This window comes from Drosophila erecta, unplaced genomic scaffold (assembly GCF_003286155.1).
Source record: "Drosophila erecta strain 14021-0224.00,06,07 unplaced genomic scaffold, DereRS2 tig00000092-arrow-pilon, whole genome shotgun sequence".
NCBI lineage: Eukaryota > Metazoa > Arthropoda > Insecta > Diptera > Drosophilidae > Drosophila > Drosophila erecta.
The window spans coordinates 15,073,643-15,091,563 of NW_020825207.1; the positions used below are offsets into that span (position 1 = coordinate 15,073,643).

Below are 17,921 nucleotides of genomic sequence, written 5' to 3' on the forward strand. Positions count from 1 at the left end.
TGTTTGGTATATTTGCGTGGTATATTTTACGAGGCCCGCTGCGGTCACTTTTAAAATGGCCGTCGATCAGTGAAGTTGTATACACTTTTTTCGTGTTCCGTGTTTTTCGCTTAATTTGATCGTTTATTTAAATGTTTTTATGAATTTTGGTGAGTTGAAAAGCTAATCGAAAGCAGCCTGCTAGCAAAGGATACGATCGAAAAGGATTTTGTGCAAACTTTAAGTGGCCGAAACAGTGTTATTTTCCCCAAAGACAACCCCCGCATAGCGTCTCTTGCCTCCAGGCAACAACAACACACCCAAAAGAGACGCACTGGAAGCATAAAAAGCAACAAACAGGTTTTCATTGTGTACAGACGTGTGTTGCGCTTCCCTCTCGCTCTCGCCCCCTTAATTTATGCGCGTGCAGCAGCAGCAACAAAACCAACAACATGTATAAAGCAACATAAGAAACAAGTAATACAAGAAAATAAATCATTGAGTGTGAGTGTGTGCGTGCATGTTGGCTGTAAACAGCAGCCAAAGTGGTAAAGTAAAGTCGAGTCGCAAAGAGAAGCGGATAATAAGTGGAAAAAGAAGCTGAAGCAAAAGAGTTAGCCAGCTTAGAAGTGACGCGTAGCTACAGGTGAATATATCGGACTTGTTTTTCATGCGCGAGACAGGCGGTGGTCGCTGGTGGCTGGTCTGTAGAACTGTAAAACGGGTTCTGATGTCCAAAAAGAAGTAGAATCGAATCGATTAGCAGCCTAATCAATTTACCACTGAGTCGCAACGGTAAACGGCAAATGGAAGTTGCATTTACATACAGATGTATGCACAAGCTCCAGCCCGTGTTCCCAATTTCCAAAGTGCGTTTTCCCCCCTTCAAGTGGCCAAAACTGGAACGCGTCCCACTTAACCCCACAGCAGCGCAGGCTGTCCAAATTAACCCTCGTGAACAACTCCCACATTTGCGGCTTTTGTGTTTTGTGAATGAAAACTTAAAAAGGAAAAACTAAAAACTTGTCGCGCCATAATTACGCCTCTCCAAAAAATAAAAAAAAAAAACTATTTAGCTGAATCATCTAAATATAAAGTAAACTGGTTCGTCTGCATGATTCACCGAACATCGGAAGTCCAGTGATAAACCCATCCTACAGACCATGTCTGTTTCGTTTTTTGTTTGATAAGTTGAAAATAAGAAAAGCAGAACAGTGCAATGAACCTCCGGCGATAGCGGTTAAAGAAAAGAAAACCAACTCCACAATTGATAATTATTCATTAAAAATACATATATGTGTATACATATGCACAGTGTCATTACATCAGAGCAGAGTCCAAGCTCCACTTAATCTGGCAGCCAGTCGGGCTCCAAAAGGCAACATCCACTACACGCCACTCGAATCCACCTGTTGCCACTCCGTTCGGCTTAATGAAAACGCCCACGGACACAAAGTTGTTGTACAGTGAGCATTCTTCAAGTAAGAAACCCCTATTAGAAACCTCAAGTGGACTTCATGAAGACAACGGAAGTCTTATTGTATGTATGTTTTGTTAGGAAATTCTTTGTTACGGAATTATAAACATTTGCATATATAAACAATACATGTAATACATAAGATCCCTAAAGAAACTTTAAGTTTAATGTATATAATGCCATTTAAACTGCCCATTATCTTTAAAATCAGTTAAACCCAGTTTGGGACTGACTTGCTCCACAAACTGCTTTCCCACGTCCTGATAAGTAATACCTTAACCATTACAACGTTATAGTTAATATAATTGGCATATTAAGACTTATCAATTTAGGGGAATGATTTTAGTGTTATATTTATGATGGTCTTTAAGAAAATGATTATTAATTATTATCCACGATATAGTTCCAATTTGTAATACGGCATTACCAGACATATTTTTACATATCGTTTTACTGCCGGCGTAGTAGAGGCTGTATTTCTACTCAGCGGGGTTTCACTGTTTCATACGGTTTCTAGCGTTGGCGGACGATTGTAAGCGTTGCATATCTAATAACTACACGCTGAAATCAATTTTGTATTGATCACGTCTGTAGTAAGTAACCCTGCCAGTTCATAGATGTTTATTCTTTCATTCGAAAAAACGTATCTCGATTTAACACGTTTTTGTCGGGCTTCCCACACGCAGGCAAAAGAAAAAAAAGGGCGATAGAAAAAGGGAGCGGCAACAAGTGTCAAACGTGACATACTTTTCAGCTTTATCTTGATGAGGCTGTTATCTCGCAACTCTTCGGAACCAATGCTTATCAGCAGGGAGGTGGTCGGACGTGCCACCCAACTATCCCAAAAAATATGAATAGAGTGGCACACATTCGTAACTTGATCTCGAATTCGAGCTCATTAATTTAGCGCCAGACGGTCAGTTTTTTGGGCTAGCATAATTGTATCTGTATTTTTATGGGCTGCCAGAAGCGGAACGGACTTCCTGGCATTGAACCCGAGTGTGTGGCTTGTGAAATATGAGAACGCCACTAAAAAATGAATGAAAACTTACGAAAACGCCGGTTCAATGTGGGGCCACCTCGATAAGCGAATACCCTTTGTAGCAATAATATAAATAAGTTCAAATATATATACGTAATTAAGAATCTATCTTGGCCAGTCGTTATATATCTACACCACTAAGACCTTTCTAACTACACCAAAAAGAACCAAGCTGCTGGGATCTAGGTGCCCTAGAAAAGGTGTTAATTAGCTGTCTAGATGCCTAGATGACTGATTATTTCTGTAAGTGACTCCACTGGCTACAACTAAAAGAAGAAGTACCCAAAGTGGCGGTCGGTACCATTCGCTGATTTCTCCGCTCACTAAGTCGCAAAGTGGAGTGATAAATTGTGCCGCTGAAGAGGGTATTCAAATGTAATTTATAATATTTATTATGCACTTTTATGGCATTTCTCATACGTGTTCTTGAGGCCAACCCCCATAATTTCAGGGCATTAAAGCGGCCAAGAGATGGGCCACAGGTCACTTGACCTGTGACTTAAAACTCTGGCGGCTGAGCCGTGAAAAAACCTTCGCTTAGGAAAATGAAAGACGAACACGATACCCACCACCACGAATCAACCGAATTCATTGAGCGAAACACAACAAGTAGTTGCCACCGACCTTCAATTGGCCAATAAAGCCATTTATCGGAGATCCCAGCCAAACCGATCCGATTCGTCGTCAGGTAAAAGTTGTCCATGTGTAACCCACCGACTTTTGGGTGCGTGAGAAACTATAACATTCGAGTGTGCGTCTTGAGAAAAAAACAAAAAAAAAAAAATAAAAACCAACTGAAAACCTGAAAACCCGCATGGAAATTACGTGTGTGTGTGAATGAGGAAAACACACCTATCTGCCCGAATGTCCGGTGTTCGCCGCGGGGAAAGAGAGGGAAAAGTAGTCAGTTGTAGAGCGTCAGCGGCACGTCCTGAAAATCGTAGTTCAGCGCTGATTAGGAGGGAAATTGGCGGAAAATACCGCACGTGATTCCCAACAAAAGCAGGAAAACCAGGCTGGCGGCATGAGTCATGCTCGGAAAACACGACATGTCAGCCAGGACGCGGAATATTGGATTGGGAACTGTACAGTAAGGCTTCGCTTGCAGGAACTATTAGTTGTCCTTTTACTCTTTCTTAATATAAACTAATTACAATTGCAACTATATCTATAAACTATTTTTCCAGTTAACAGTTTCTTGTATTTTATTAACAACAATCCTTGCAGTAGACCAAAAACATATTGAAAACATCTGCATAAATGGAAAACAGGAAATCTGCCTCTTTGAACAAGTTTTTTAAATAATGATAGGTCAGCCTCTATATTTTGTAAATTAAAAATAATATAAAATTATAAATGAATGAAATATGAAATAATAATCACATGAAATTATCACATACGACTGAAACATAGAAAACGCATAATTGTTTTATAAATGAATTCATTTGAATGACTTTTTGAGTAAGTTGAGAGATACCCAGTACTCATAGTTTAAACATTGTTCATCATGGGTTTTTCCGACGCTCTTTTGAACGTTTGAACGTGTTCCACATAGGGAGGTTTGGCTGTATCAGAAAGGCAAACGGAGAGGGATATAGCAGGAGGGAGGAAGAGGGACAACCACAAGTGCTGCTCAAACTGCTCGCCAGTTGCTCTCAAAGCGTGGGCGGTTGCCCTACGTTGTTTGCTTTTCGCAGTTCATGCTCATTTCGGTGTTCAGTGCTCATTGAGTCTAGCCCACGTTCGGTTCGCGGTCCGCTGCTCAAACTGATGATAGTAAAAACAGCCGAAAAGACAAGAGACAAAACAAAAAACACAACTAAGCCGGAAAGAAACTGGCGAGAAGAAAGTGTGCAGAATTCACAAGTAGCCGTTATATAAGTGGATTTAATTATCTGATTCGGTAATAAAAGCAGATTCAACACAATGTGGAAACCCAAATGAGAAATAAACAAATTTATGGCGGACATAAGCAAAATTTTTATGCGTTTCAAATCAAACACGATTGCTGTCTACGTGCTCTTTGGCCAACTTACATATTGTTTCGGTTTTTATTAGTCAAAAGTTCACTGATTATGCGCTTGAAAAATGATATTGCATTCGCCGCGGCCCACTGAAAAAATTCTAATAATTTTCTAACACACTTTTTGCCATCGTCTTCAATTGCAGGTTTTGCGTTTTCCTTTTTGCCACCAGCTAATTGCATTAAAATAAAACCAACAAGTGTTCTGCTGGGCGTAAATTATTGTGTCGCTGTCGCTGACACTGGAATACTTATAGCCAGATGCTGAAGCAGCAGCAAGAGTAACCGCAACAGCAGCAACGACAATAACACCAGTAATCAGCACAACTATCGGCGACAATGGCAGACATCGGACATCAGAATGCGAGGCGTCAGTGATTAAAGGCAGTCGGAGAGGCCAGCCAGCCATCCAACCAGCAAGCTAGGCAGGCAGCCCCATTGGCACCACCAGCAAAAAGCAGCTGAATCATCAGAACTCGTAGGAGCGGAGCAGTGGAGTACTAGAATCGCGCATCTACTACGAGACAGCAGAATGCGCTCCAAGAGCAGACCTTCATCGGCGGCGATGTTAATTAATTCGATACCTATGATACTGCTGATCACCTTATCCGGCTTGACGATCGTGGCAGGTTGGATGCCCGACGTGCGGCCTGATTTGCAAACGAGTATGTGCCATTGGCTTCTTCTTCTCCAAACTAACTATCTAACTATGTATTTGTTTATTTGTGTCATTGGTTTGCTTTTTGCTTTCCACTCTTGTTGTTGCTGGTTTATCAATGGCAAATGCCAAGCTGTTTAAGCTTAGCTCTGATTTTCCAAGCTGCTTATCAGGCGGAATTTTCGCAATGCCAGCACCAACAAACTACCATTTCCTCTGAAGCAAGTTAAACAGAAATCAAAATGAAACTGTGCAAAATCTCGAAAACACGAGTAAACGCACAAGTTATATAACACAGCCTTCAATAACATTTCATTTTGCTTCTTTCTTTCTTTTCAGAACAAGACAAAGTATTAGCCCATTTTATAGGCAACTCGACGGACTATTTCAAGATTTTGGACCACAACGATGAATTTGTTCTAGTTGGTGCCAAGTGAGTGAATTTCTTTTATATTTACGACCCATTCGATCCCTTGATTTCTGGCAAACAATAAAAAAGTACCCGCTACTGAGCTACCTGTGCGCAAATAAACTTGGCACGAACACGTTTAAATATTTATAAAAACACAATTATACAGCGTTCGATTCGCGGAATAATCAGCGCGCCATTTGGCATTACTCTACCGATTTATTGGCTGCTTGATTTGCTTTTCGATTTTCATTAGTTGCAAGTGCAAATCCAGCATTTCTCATTTCCTTTCCGGGAAGTCGAAGTGATTTGTCGTTTGCCAGATACAAATGTCTGGAATAAATACCACTTGCTCAGCTTCATCCATATAATTATATTGCTCATGTGCAGTCAGGCAAGTAAGTCAGACGCAATTTTTATCACTTTATCACTACAAGGGCTATTTATGAATAAAAATATATATTTTCAAATAAAATACGTCAAATTTTAGATAGTGTTCTGTGACTAAACATTTTATAATTACCCATTGACTTTATTTACATGAGAGTTGCCCGAACTACCATTTGAGTGACTAATGGTCAGTAAACGGCGATCTGAAATGGACCGACAAATGCAAACCAGCTCTCGATCTATCATAATTTTCCGCACCCCAGACTTGCTGGTGCCATAAAGAACATAGCAACAAATTAGCAGCAACAATAATTAGCCACTTAAAACACAGAATTATACAATTGTGTACAAGTTCTAATTATTTGCACACTGGCAACCTTGGGATATGATTGTCGACGGGGCGTAAAAACAGATGCGGTCAAAATAATAGCAGTGTGGTCTTGAAAAAGCTTTAATGCAACATGAAGAAATAATAAAACCCTGGGCTGTCGCTAATGAAAAACGTGTTATTTATTAATTGTAAAATTTGCTTAGAGTGTTTACCGAAAGTGTTAAGCGTTGTCAGAATAGCTTTAGCTATGGCAAATGTTGAAATGGCACATATTAATCTTAAAATATTAACTTCAAATTGTTAATACACATATCAACAGTTCTTATTCAAAACTATTATTTTAGCCGACACTGTTCAGGCAAACATTTGTATGCTCCTGGCACGAAGCTCTCAGCTCACGGTTTTTTTGTGGTTTATTTTTGGTCACCGTACTTGGCTGGCTTCCATTTCACATTCTGTGCAGGCACACGCCATCGGCGAATTAATTCCCGCATTTGTTAATTCAATTGTTCTCTATCTCGATTTGCAGGGACGTCATCTACAATGTGAGCCTAAATGGCCTGAAGGAGATTGCGCGTCTGGAGTGGCACAGCACGGATGCGGACCGGGAGCTGTGTGCCCTAAAGGGGAAGCACGAGTGGGATTGCCATAACTACCTTCGCGTCTATGCACTGCGTCCCAATGGCGAGGTGCTGCTCTGCGGCACCAATTCGTATAAGCCGCGCTGTCGTCATTACACGCCGGTGGAAGTGTCATCCGAGGAGGCCGGCTCTGCTGGTCACGCCCACGCCATGCGATACGAAGTCAGCCGAGACGTGGAGGCCCAGGGCTTGTGCCCCTACAGCCCCGCCCACAACAGCACGTACGCCTTCGCGAACGGCCACTTGTACAGCGCCACCGTGGCGGACTTTTCGGGTGGAGATCCCCTTATCTACAGGGAGAACCTGCGTACCGAACAATATGATCTCAAGCAACTCAACCAGCCGGACTTTGTTGGTGCCATCGAGAGAAACGGTTTCGTGCTGTTCTTCTTCCGCGAACTATCCATGGAGTTCATGAACTTTGGCAAGGCCGTCTATTCGCGGGTCGCCAGGGTTTGCAAGAACGATAGAGGCGGGCCCTACAGCCACGGCAAGAGCTGGACTTCTTTCCTTAAAGCGCGCCTCAACTGCTCGGTGCCCGGCGAGTTTCCCTTCTATTTCGACGAAATCCGTAAGTTTTAATAGAGATCTTTTAGTAATAGTAATCTTAATTTTCATCAACACCATTACAGAGGCCATTAGTCCGATTGTGGAAAGCGGATCCAAGTCGCTGATTTATGCAGTCTTCACCACCTCTGTGAACGCTATTCCCGGCTCGGCCGTATGTGCCTTCAACGTCGATGACATACTGGCTGCCTTTGATGGAGAGTTCAAGTCGCAGAAGGATTCACAGTCCCAATGGCTGCCAGTGGAGCGTGAGCAGGTGCCGAAACCACGCCCAGGCCAGTGTGTAGAGGACTCCAGAACTTTGACCAGCATAGCGGTTAATTTCATTAAGAACCATCCGTTGATGGAGGACGCTGTGCCGGCAGTGCACGGTCGTCCGTTGCTGACCAAGGTGAATCTGCACCATCGACTCACTGCGATCGCAGTGCATCCGCAGGTAAAGTCCCTAAGTGGTGCTTACTACGATGTTATATACAGTGGCACCGACGACGGCAAGGTGACCAAGTTCATCAATATACTGAGCACCCACCCGAACTCAACTGATCGCCTGAAGACAGTGGTTATATCAGAGATGCAGGTTCTTCCACTTGGAACGCCAATTAGGGAGTTGGTGATCTCCACGTCGAAGAACTCGTTGGTAGTGGTTAGCGATGGCAGCTTGGTTAGCGTGCCCCTCCACCACTGCTCTCATATTGTGGACTGTCTGGGCTGTCTGAGTCTCCAGGATCCCATTTGCGCCTGGGACTTACAGACACACGAATGCAAGAACCTGGCTACGAGCCAACACAAGTTCGGAACAAAGACTTATCTGCAAAGCCTTAACAGCACCAAGAAAGCTGCTGCATTGCTATGTCCTCACATTCCCCGAGATGGACCTGGTGCGGAGACAGTGAGCTTTGTTACCATGGCTCCACCGCCAACGGAGGAGCAGAAACTTTTGTACTCCAATGTGGGCGCTTCGCAGGGCAGTCAACCAAACTTGGAACAACAGCCAACTGGTGGCGATGACTTTGGGTTGAACAAGATCACCCTTACGTCGATGGATCCCGACGATATTATGCCCAATTTAAACGGTTAGTACTCTTACTTATTGTTCTAAGAATATTGTGGTTTATTAAACGCTATTAATTCGACAGATCCGCAGAAATCTACAGCCAGTGTAGATGAAATCAAACATGCTTCATCTCCCAGCTTCATGCTACTTACAGTTGTCGTTTTCATTACCTTCCTTATTGGGGGCAGCGCAGGAATATTCTGTGTGAAGGCTAAGAGTCGCCTGATGGAGGCCCAAATGGATGAAAGCCACCGCAATCATTTCAGCAAGCCAATGTAAGTTTATCTTGTAAAATAGATTTCCGGTTAGGTCAATTCTAATTAAATAGTTCCAACAGGCAATTTAAACATCAAAATACTGGCAAAGATATCAATCTGTTGATGGGCTCCAATGCCTACACTACCACACAAAAAACACCTAATTTGGATTTAGAAAAGGATCGCAGTCATGAGTGCAAAAACTCCACGGAACATTTGGAAAAAGAGTTGCCTTGCAAAACGTCAACACTGACGAAAGTGAAGCGCACTTACATCTAGTGGGCTTGCAATGGCAGCCAACTGCAAAATTAGTCGAATTTCTATACTCTAAAACATATTTTCGTTGTTTATGTTGCTGTTAGTTATAGTAACCCCCCACCCAATCCGCAAGTAATGTAAACGACAGTGTCGGATGCGTTTGAAACGCATCCGAAAGATAGGGAGCAAAAGCTGTTGCATCTTTTTTACTTAGCTTGTATTGTAATTTAGTTTGATGTAAAATTTGAGTAAGCTTAGTTTCTTTGGCAAAATTTAGTTAAATTTATTGACAACGTAGTGTGCGGGCTGCCACAACCTGAGCTAACTGAAGCATTCCGCATTCCCCTGACGTCGACCTTTGCTGTCCAAAATAGGAGTGCCTGCTCTTGGCTACGCAGCCCGAAGGTGTCGCCCCTTATGTGTACTCTTAATGTGTAATCTATAAGTGCAAATATTAGAGCTGTACAAATTTACTCACATATCGAAATCAAACCCGAACAGGAGCAGCCCGAATTATTTCTCGAAATTCAATTGAATATTCAACAAGTATTTTGTTAGACTGAATGATTCATTTTTCTATATGAGTTTTTTTGTGGAGAACTAACAGAATGCGACATAGACTTTAAAGCTCTATGCTTTGTGGCTAACAAAAGCGTAAAATTGTATCTAACATAAGCTCAATAAGGAATTGAACGTAGAATGTAATTAAAAGTACGAACTAGGCTAAGGAAAAAACAAAACTTTTATGAGGCTGTTTGATATGAACTGACACCGCAGCCCCCACATCATCATGATGAAAATACGCACAAGAAAGCAAAAAATAAATGAACACACTGCAACAACAGCAAGCCTTATAAATAGTATAATATCGTGTCGAATCTAGGCCTTAACGCTAATCTTGTAAGCTTTGCATGAAAATATTGAGCTTGGCAATGAACGTAAATCAGCATTTTAATAATTTTATGTTTACTTTTAAGCTGTTGTCCGTCCCACTAAAGAAGTTGCATAATACAATGTACAATGGCAATTATATTTTTAAAACGTGTAAAATGCAATTTTCATCGTAATTAATATATTTTTATACGTATGTCTACGCTAATGTCGAAACTTTAACATAAGAAGGTCTTAATAATGGAAAATACCGAAAAAAGCTATACATATAATATTTTTATATCTTACAAAAAAAAAGGTAATAATGATAAATTTCTCATATTGTGATAGATTTTATTGAAATTTTAGAAAGATGAAATGATATGCCTTTTGGTTGAAAAACAATGATATATATGACGAAAGAGTCTGATTGCATGCATGATAATATTGTGTAGGAAAGGGTCTTCCGCTTGGAGGATCAAGAACCAGAGAACCCACCATGGTGTTTAGTTTTTATTACAGTGTATGTCTTGTAATGTGTATATTGTTGTATACATCCGATAAGCAATTCGTGAATCTAATAAAGTCGTCATTTTTTTCATAACTCAAAGTGGGTTTTTAATTGGTTAAATAGAAAAGTACAATTTATTTTCTTTCTGCAAATCTGTTTTAAAGCTTATAAGACTTAATAACGGACCAATAAATTCGTTAAAAACAAAACATATTTGAACATTTGAATCGTTTTCGATAATGCATTTCGCGCTCAAAAATCATCGATAACTTCTGATATGGCTACGTGATTTCGCCGCCTGATTTTCTTAACTAGATTCAACGGTCACACCAGGCACTACACTTTTGGCGTGTTGCACATTTCTCTGTTGAATTAAAGTAAAAAGACCGACTCGTGGTTATATAACAAGATGAACAGCCTGAGGACAGCCACCATGCGATTTGCCGCTCTGGCCAGCTCCAACGCTGGATCCCTGGGCAAGCGCGACTTCACCCGCAGCCTGTGGCACATGACCAAAAAGCCGGTGACAGCCGGAGGATCCGATCATGTAACCGTGTTGAATCTCCACAAACCCAGCATTAATTGCACGTGCGGCTGCAACGTGCACACTAAATGTAAGTTAACTCAATGAAGTCTTGCAAGGGCGGTCCATGCCGCCGGTTACATAACCTCAAACGCGGGTTGAGGAAATGTGGACCAAAACACTGAAAATTAAACCCTTTGCCTATCCCCAGGTGAGCGGGAACTGGTGGAGTTCCTCACCGAGGAGATCGTGGCCGAGCGCAAGGTGCTAAAGGGCAAAACGGTGCCCAGCACCCTGGACGGATTCGCCGTAAAACTGACCGGTGCGAATGTGGAGCTCACCAAGCAGACGGACAAGGAGAAGGTGGTGGTCAGCTTCAATGTGAACCACACGGTGGACACAGAAAAGGAGCCGGAAATTAATCCGAATGCCGACAAGTTGGAGCTCGACGAAATGAGGAGCAAGCCCCAGTTCGAGGTGGACATCACCAAGGGAAAGTCTACGCTGTCCTTTACCTGCAACTTCCTTCAAGGCGAAGCACAAGAGGGCGAGTACAGTGAGTACTTTAAAAGAAGTCCTTTATGATTCAGTGGTAACACCGGACTTACCTTTCAGACGATGTCTTCTCCATTGATGAAATGACCATCTTTGAGGGCGAGTGTAACGATGAGGTCTATGCCGTTGCCGGCGACGTGCTTGACGGTTACTTGTACGACTTGCTAATCAATTTGCTGGAGGAGAAGGGCATTAGCCAGGAGTTTGCAGAGAAACTGTCCGACCTAGCCACTGCCCATGAGCATTCTTCCTACATCGGTCTGCTGGAAAAGCTCTCAAAATTCACTGCCGGTGGCAAGTGAATGTACGTCCCACCTTATCTTAAAGCATAAAGTTGTGTAGGTTTTTAAGTTTCTATTGTCTGCTGTCGCAGTTTCATCACTAAAGACAGTTTTGATTAGTTGTGTTTTTGGTTCGACTGTGACAGTGAAACTTAGTTTTTAAGCCAGAAAACATTTATACATGTTTTAGATAAAACTATAGAAACGGTTGCCAATAATTAACCCACTTCGGCATCAGCTTCGGTTTGGTTTTTAACAAATACATCGTTAATTCCTTAGTTCTTGTCTTGTTTATTTCTTTAACAATTTTCCTGTATCGATTTTTCGTAGTTGACTTTTTTTGTGTGGAGTTTCCTGTTGATTTAGAAGGGCCTTGAATATGGCCTGGGATCGTAGTCACTTGGTCGGTGTCCTCCCCACTCCTCGTGGTTCTTGCAGGCGGCACATATGAAGAGAGCGAGAAGCACAAGTGCTGGCAGCAGTTGCATCTTGATTATTCTGAATTTGGCTTTGGATTGTGCTGCTGAAGCAATGGATGCTCCTTTTTATAGGTGAGATTGCCCAAACTTATCATTGAAATTGTGATTTCCCTCTTGGGGAAGTACTCCTATCTGTTTGCTTGGCCGATGGGATTTACATTTAACTCATGACTTATAGGTACTGTGCTTTAGTAAACAGGATTATCAGCGTGACGACCTTGGTAAAACCATACTTTGTCATCAATATGGATATATTTCGATATAGCCCTTTATTTTATGTACGCACAATAATAAGAACTCAAGCCCTTGCTTAATCTTGTACTTTTAAGAAACTGCAAGCCGGATTTTGTCTGAATATAACAACTTTTATAGTTCGCTAGTTGAACTTAATTATAAGACATTCACTAAATAATTTACATAAGATATAGCTTTACGGATACGAGTCATGGTACTAAACCATAGCTGCTTCTGGTACGCGGTAAACCTAGTCTGTTACTCCACCCTGGTGCCGGCGCTGGTTACCGGTGAGGTCATTTTGTGCCAGGTTCTGGCCAACTGTGGACTCAAGGTCGTAGCCAGGATGCTGGAGCTGCGTAACGGGTCAACTTTTGGGCTTGGGCTGCGTCTTTCCGCCTGAATGGTTCGCGTTGTCGTACTCCGAGCCCGTGCAATACTCAGATCCGACCTCCCGCAGCTCAATCTTTTGCTCCCTCATGGCGCGCTAAAGGTCAAAGGTTGAGTAAACGTTGAGCGATGATGAAACTTTGTCTTACCTTGACGCACTCCTGATAAACACGGAATATCGGCGCGCAGCCCGAGTCATCCGTCTGACCCTTTAGGAATCCTTCCGAGAACCAGCTGTTGAAGCAGGCGTCGTACTGCTTCTTCAGCTCATTGCAATCCTCGCCAATGCTGTTCATTTGTGGAGTGGAGTTCTTTGATTTTCAGTTATAATTTCTCTATTGAATAATACGCCGAAAAAATGTGAGAATGCTTTGTGGGAAGGTCATACTAAAGATAACGTTTCAGAGATGTGGAACACAGCAATCGATAAGAGTTTCGTTAAACTTGAACATGCAATCGAATTTTGAATCTTCAATTCTTTAAGAATGTCTAATTTATTTTAGTAAAGGCACTGTCCATGTTTGGTAATGATACTATTAAAAGCCAAAGTACTGCAAATTGGTGCCAATGAACGCTGGCGAGGATTAGGATGGCTTTATAGAGCAGCTAACAGGGTCAGCTCTTGCCCGCCTGATGATTTCCAGCAGATCTATTGGCGTTATCATCTTCAATACCGGTTTCGAAGATCGGATCTATCTCCCGCAAATCAATCTTCTTCTCCTTAATAGCGCGCTGTTGATTACAGGTTGGTCAAACCATATACACGGTTTAGGAACCAATTAGCTCACCTTGACGCATTCCTTATAAATCCGAAAAATCGGAGCACACGCTGAGTCATCCGTTTGGCCTTTTAGGAACCGCTCCGAAAACCAGCTGTTGAAACAGGCGTCGTACTGCTGCTTCAGCTCGTTGCAATCCTCGCCAACGCTGCTCATTTGTATACTAGGTATGATATTTTGATTTTAATTTACAATGCCTATTACAAGAGTTCCGAAAAAATGTGTCAAAGGTTCGTGGAACGGTACTACTGAAGAAAAGGTTTCAGAGATGTGAGAATAGAGCGTATCGATATCAAAAGTTTCGCTGGACGAAGCTTGTAATCGAAATTCAATTCTTATTAGATTATAATAAATTAATTACATTAAATTTATTAAAAAAAAAACATTACAATAGTCTTCGAAGCCGACTAAAATGATACTTTTGTTAGTATATATCAATTTGGCAGCGTTTTGACAACACCCCCCGATAAAAGTCAATAATTTTCTTTCTCTTGTTTTTAAGGTTTTTTCAGTTTTGGGTTCATACAAAATGTAGTTATTAGTATTATCATTTAACGTAATGAGCGCTAAAACAAATTGATGTGTGACTTGGCTACAACAATATGCAATGGATACAACGAATGATAAAAATAGACCTCCGACCCAGTCGGAAACCGAATCGGAGGCCTGACAGCATTTGACCCAACGTGTTGTCCATGGCCATTCCATTTTAATAGTCGAAGTGCTACAAATTTGATCTGTTTACGTTTTGCTGATGTTTAAGCTAACGCTCGTTGGAGAGGATGGGCTGAGGATGCAGCAACGTCTACTCCTCGTCGATGGTTTGGACTTGTTGCTGTTGCTGCTGCTGCCTATCTTGGTTGTTCTTGTGGTGCCCGCGCTGGTTACGGTTGCGGTTGTTGCGATCGCGCCGCTGGCCTAGCCAATTGCCGCCTTGGTTGTTCTGGTTGCGGTTGTAGCCACGGTCTCCACGATTGCCCATGTTGCCGCGCTGGAAGAAGTTGCCCTGCTTCATGTCGAACACCTTTTCGTTGACGTCCACAAGATTTGTGACCTTGTCCACGAACTGCATGGCCAGGGCCTGCAGGCGCGATGGCTCCGAACGGTGCATAACCACTGTTTCGGATGGATCGTCCAGGCTGGCCATGAGCTCCTCGTTGATGATCATCTTACTTATGATGGAGTGCACTTTCGGCACGGGCAGCTCGTACATCTGCGCCAGCGAGGGAATGCTGATCGAGGTGTAGACGTTCGAGTAGGTGAACAGGTAGGTGCGCAGCGACTCTTCCTTGATGAACTTGGTCAACATCTCGCGCACGCGATCCGACTCGTAAAATAGGTCCCAAACCTTCGTGTTCATCTTCTTGTTGACGATGAAGTTGGCGCACGCCTGCCAGTTGCCGCAGCGCATCGCCTTGGCAGCAGCCACGACGTGCTCACGCATCGACTCTGGTGGACCCACCAGTGACTGACGCTCTGAGGAACGCAACTGTTGGTAGAACGTCTTACTGATCATGCGACGGCGGGCATCGAATTCGTGGGCGGCAATATAAGGAATTTCGAGCAGCATAGCGGACACCAGGTAGACGCATTCGAGCAACTCAAGGTTGATGTGCATATGGAATGGCATCTGGCGTTGCTTCTCGATTTTCTCCTGCTCGGCAGATCGCTCGTGCTGGCGCTGAGGCAGCAAGCCTTGGGCGAGCAGCTCCTTGGGCTTGCCGGTGACCATCAAATCCACCAGACAGTGATGCGCATCCTTGACGTTCTCCTGGCGGAAGGCGCACAGTCCCAGGTTGGCCATCATGCGGTTATACAGGATGCGGGTGGCGGGATCAGCGGCGTCGATGTTGTCCTGCAGGTGAGACATCAGCACCAGATCACGGGCCTGGAACCAGTTGTCGTGCATGGCATGATGGTAGATGTGCGCCAGGATGGCCCTTGTACGGATACGATCCGTATCGTCCTTGGCGTAGATGAATTTGCACAGCTTATCCATTACGTCTACGGAGGTGGAGGTAGTGGCTGGCACCTCTCCACGCTTCTTTTTCAGCACCTCCGGATCAAACTTGTAGTAGAGATGTTCGATCTTGCGCAGGTAGATACGACAGCGCTCGTTGTTGGTGCCAGAACGCTCGAAATACTGCAGCACCAGTTCAATGGTCTTCACCACGTTCACCTCGTCCTTCAGCCGGGACACGTAGTCGTTGGAGTGTGGATCGCATTCCTTCAGCAGCTTCACAAACTCGTCATCCAGGCGCTCCACGGCAGCCAGTGGGCATCCCCTCACGTAAAACGGCGCTGTGACGTATTCCTCGTGCTCCTCGGCAACGCTTTCGCTCATAATGATGTCGGCGTTGGCCAGCAGAAGCTTCATCATGCTCTGCATTACCTCCAGAAGCAGAGCCCAGTGCTCTAGCTTCATGGGCTCGGAAATCTTCTGGTTGTAATCGTAGATAGCCGAGATGATGTTGAAGTGAATCTTCACAGACACGGCGGTGCCCAGGTTGTGCTGATCGGAAATGTCCCTCAGCTCGAACAGAAGATCGATCTGCAAACGGCGATCTGTGCGCTTCTTGCCGCGAGCCGACATAATTTCCAACAGCTTGGCCAGCACCAGGGGAACATCGATCTCTGCGTCCTTTTCGAACATCTTGGGTTTCTCCACCACGTGACCCTTGACCACGGTCTCCCACTCGCCATCCTCATCGTCCTCGGCGCGCTTGCGGATCTTGATCTTCTGCTCCTTACGCTTGTCCTTCCTCTTGTCGTCATCCTTTTCCTCCTTTTCGGTAGTACGCTTCAAGAATCGCTCGCGCATGTTCTGGTACTGGTTCTCATCGTCGGAGGACTCGGTTTCCGATTCAGAGTCCGAGTCCCAATCAATGGAGTCATCGGAATCGTCGTCATCGGCGGGCGCAGCCTTTGCCGGGGCGGTCTTCACCGCTTTCGGAGCCGCTTCTGTGGGCTTCACCCCGGAGTCACTATCATCGCCAGCATCGCCGCCATCGCTCTCAAGGGCCACCACCTCGTCCTCGGCCTCGCTCTCCTGGTCGGGTGCCTCACGGAATCGCGACAGATCGTCCTCAAAGTCCTTGATGTACTTGCGTACCTTCTGGCGCAGAGTGCCCAGCGACTTGGAGTTGTTCTTGGAAAGGTTCTTCCTGCCCTCGCGATCCTCCCACACCTCATTGATGAAGTCTTCCAGCTCGGCCAGGCAGCGAATGTAGAATCGCGGCGTAATACCGTTCTCCTCCTTTGAGATGACCGGCAGTGCCTTTTGGTAGGCGCGCGTCAGATCCTCGAAGCTGCTCAAGGTATTGGGTATATCCTTGATCTTCTTGTGGTTGCGAATGGTTTTGATGATGCTGGTGAGGTTCTCGTAACGCTTCTCCTTCGTGGAGCGGACCACGCGCTTGACCTCTTCCTCATCGTCGCTGAATTGCTGTATGCCACGGAAATGAATTGATTAGAAATGGATGAGACTCACATCTGAGCGGTACTTACGAAGGCGCTGGCTTTGTTAAAGTTGGTCGCTTGGATCTCATCCTCGCTGGACTCGGACTCCGAGTCGGACCCGTTGGCAAAGAAACGCGACATCTTCGTTGACTTTCTACGCGGCCGTTTGTCTGCGCCTGGAATCACAATTTATTAGTTTCTGGCCACATAAGTTTTTGCTATTGTTGAGGTTATGTTTGAGCGGCCAACATGGCGTTTTGCAGAAATGCATGCCAAATGTTTTCGCTGGACTTATGGTTGCTTCATTCGAAGCCTTGCCAGAAATCGGTTCACTGTCTTGCCTTTTGAGTGTTTATCACCACCTGGCTCTTAATATTTCACAATAAACTTACTATTTTACAGCAAAACTAAACGATGTCGAATGCACAAGACATCAAAAAGAGAGACTAGAGATGGCCGATGGTTACATGTGTTTTCGTTTGCGATATATATTGTTAAAAGTCACGGGGCGGGGCGTTTGATATATATATTTATACTAACTGTCAAGTTTCGAAATGATTACGCTCCTATTATATGAAAAGGAGAGTGTTTACAATATAATATTATTTTAACAAAATAGTTTTAATGTATGTGGCGAATCATACGGTCGCTTAAATCTATCTCATCTCTAAGAGAGTCACTGTTTAGACTGAAAGAAGTGCACACCCATCGATAACAGAATGCCGGCACTTTTGTTGATATATCGATAGCAAGT

General features: G+C 43.9%; 5 protein-coding genes across 7 annotated transcripts; 2 read left to right on the forward strand and 3 right to left on the reverse strand.

The window, feature by feature from the left end:
- Positions 1 to 22: 22 nt before the first annotated feature.
- LOC6546763 (semaphorin-1A) lies at positions 23 to 10,566 on the forward strand. Of its 3 annotated transcripts, none has more exons than XM_026980016.1 (7): positions 23 to 625; positions 4,668 to 5,186; positions 5,519 to 5,612; positions 6,839 to 7,521; positions 7,583 to 8,590; positions 8,654 to 8,846; positions 8,900 to 10,566. In XM_026980016.1, exons 2-7 carry the CDS (start codon positions 5,054 to 5,056, stop codon positions 9,105 to 9,107), a joined length of 2,319 nt encoding a protein of 772 aa, XP_026835817.1. In that variant the 5' UTR covers positions 23 to 625; positions 4,668 to 5,053; the 3' UTR covers positions 9,108 to 10,566. The 3 variants fall into 3 exon arrangements, with proteins under 3 accessions (XP_026835817.1, XP_026835818.1, XP_001974553.1); XM_026980017.1 differs by having other exon boundaries at positions 8,909 to 10,566; XM_001974517.3 differs by lacking the exon at positions 23 to 625 and adding an exon at positions 4,185 to 4,401 and having other exon boundaries at positions 8,909 to 10,566.
- Positions 10,567 to 10,766: 200 nt separating this feature from the next.
- On the forward strand, positions 10,767 to 12,104 carry LOC6546762 (conserved regulator of innate immunity protein 3). The gene is made up of 3 exons (XM_001974516.3): positions 10,767 to 11,081; positions 11,202 to 11,546; positions 11,606 to 12,104. The coding sequence occupies exons 1-3, from the start codon at positions 10,877 to 10,879 to the stop codon at positions 11,845 to 11,847; spliced, it is 792 nt and encodes a 263-aa protein (XP_001974552.1). The 5' UTR covers positions 10,767 to 10,876; the 3' UTR covers positions 11,848 to 12,104.
- Positions 12,105 to 12,649: 545 nt separating this feature from the next.
- On the reverse strand, positions 12,650 to 13,378 carry LOC6546761 (TP53-regulated inhibitor of apoptosis 1). Its single transcript, XM_001974515.3, has 2 exons — positions 13,079 to 13,378; positions 12,650 to 13,026 (listed from the first exon to the last, which is right to left on the reverse strand). The coding sequence occupies exons 1-2, from the start codon at positions 13,223 to 13,225 to the stop codon at positions 12,907 to 12,909; spliced, it is 267 nt and encodes an 88-aa protein (XP_001974551.1). The 5' UTR covers positions 13,226 to 13,378; the 3' UTR covers positions 12,650 to 12,906.
- An 89-nt stretch (positions 13,379 to 13,467) lies between these two features.
- LOC6546760 (TP53-regulated inhibitor of apoptosis 1-B) lies at positions 13,468 to 13,978 on the reverse strand. The gene is made up of 2 exons (XM_001974514.3): positions 13,718 to 13,978; positions 13,468 to 13,661 (listed from the first exon to the last, which is right to left on the reverse strand). The coding sequence occupies exons 1-2, from the start codon at positions 13,862 to 13,864 to the stop codon at positions 13,545 to 13,547; spliced, it is 264 nt and encodes an 87-aa protein (XP_001974550.1). The 5' UTR covers positions 13,865 to 13,978; the 3' UTR covers positions 13,468 to 13,544.
- Positions 13,979 to 14,187: 209 nt separating this feature from the next.
- Positions 14,188 to 17,661, reverse strand: LOC6546759 (eukaryotic translation initiation factor 3 subunit C). The gene is made up of 3 exons (XM_001974513.3): positions 17,560 to 17,661; positions 17,216 to 17,343; positions 14,188 to 17,153 (listed from the first exon to the last, which is right to left on the reverse strand). The coding sequence occupies exons 2-3, from the start codon at positions 17,306 to 17,308 to the stop codon at positions 14,514 to 14,516; spliced, it is 2,733 nt and encodes a 910-aa protein (XP_001974549.1). The 5' UTR covers positions 17,309 to 17,343; positions 17,560 to 17,661; the 3' UTR covers positions 14,188 to 14,513.
- Between the last annotated feature and the right edge of the window lie 260 nt (positions 17,662 to 17,921).

Bases quoted from the DNA above. Each gene is read 5' to 3' on its own strand.
- LOC6546763 (XM_026980016.1), top strand. From the start codon at position 5,054: ATGCGCTCCAAGAGCAGACCTTCATCGGCGGCGATGTTAATTAATTCG. The intron at 5,187-5,518 runs GTATGTGCCATT...CTTTCTTTTCAG, and splicing joins GCGGCCTGATTTGCAAACGA to AACAAGACAAAGTATTAGCC. The intron at 5,613-6,838 runs GTGAGTGAATTT...CTCGATTTGCAG, and splicing joins TTTGTTCTAGTTGGTGCCAA to GGACGTCATCTACAATGTGA.
- LOC6546762 (XM_001974516.3), top strand. From the start codon at position 10,877: ATGAACAGCCTGAGGACAGCCACCATGCGATTTGCCGCTCTGGCCAGC. The intron at 11,082-11,201 runs GTAAGTTAACTC...GCCTATCCCCAG, and splicing joins CTGCAACGTGCACACTAAAT to GTGAGCGGGAACTGGTGGAG. The intron at 11,547-11,605 runs GTGAGTACTTTA...CTTACCTTTCAG, and splicing joins AGCACAAGAGGGCGAGTACA to ACGATGTCTTCTCCATTGAT.
- LOC6546761 (XM_001974515.3), bottom strand. From the start codon at position 13,225: ATGAACAGCATTGGCGAGGATTGCAATGAGCTGAAGAAGCAGTACGAC. The intron at 13,027-13,078 runs GTAAGACAAAGT...TTTGACCTTTAG, and splicing joins TTTATCAGGAGTGCGTCAAG to CGCGCCATGAGGGAGCAAAA.
- LOC6546760 (XM_001974514.3), bottom strand. From the start codon at position 13,864: ATGAGCAGCGTTGGCGAGGATTGCAACGAGCTGAAGCAGCAGTACGAC. The intron at 13,662-13,717 runs GTGAGCTAATTG...TGTAATCAACAG, and splicing joins TTTATAAGGAATGCGTCAAG to CGCGCTATTAAGGAGAAGAA.
- LOC6546759 (XM_001974513.3), bottom strand. From the start codon at position 17,308: ATGTCGCGTTTCTTTGCCAACGGGTCCGACTCGGAGTCCGAGTCCAGC. The intron at 17,154-17,215 runs GTAAGTACCGCT...CGTGGCATACAG, and splicing joins TTAACAAAGCCAGCGCCTTC to CAATTCAGCGACGATGAGGA.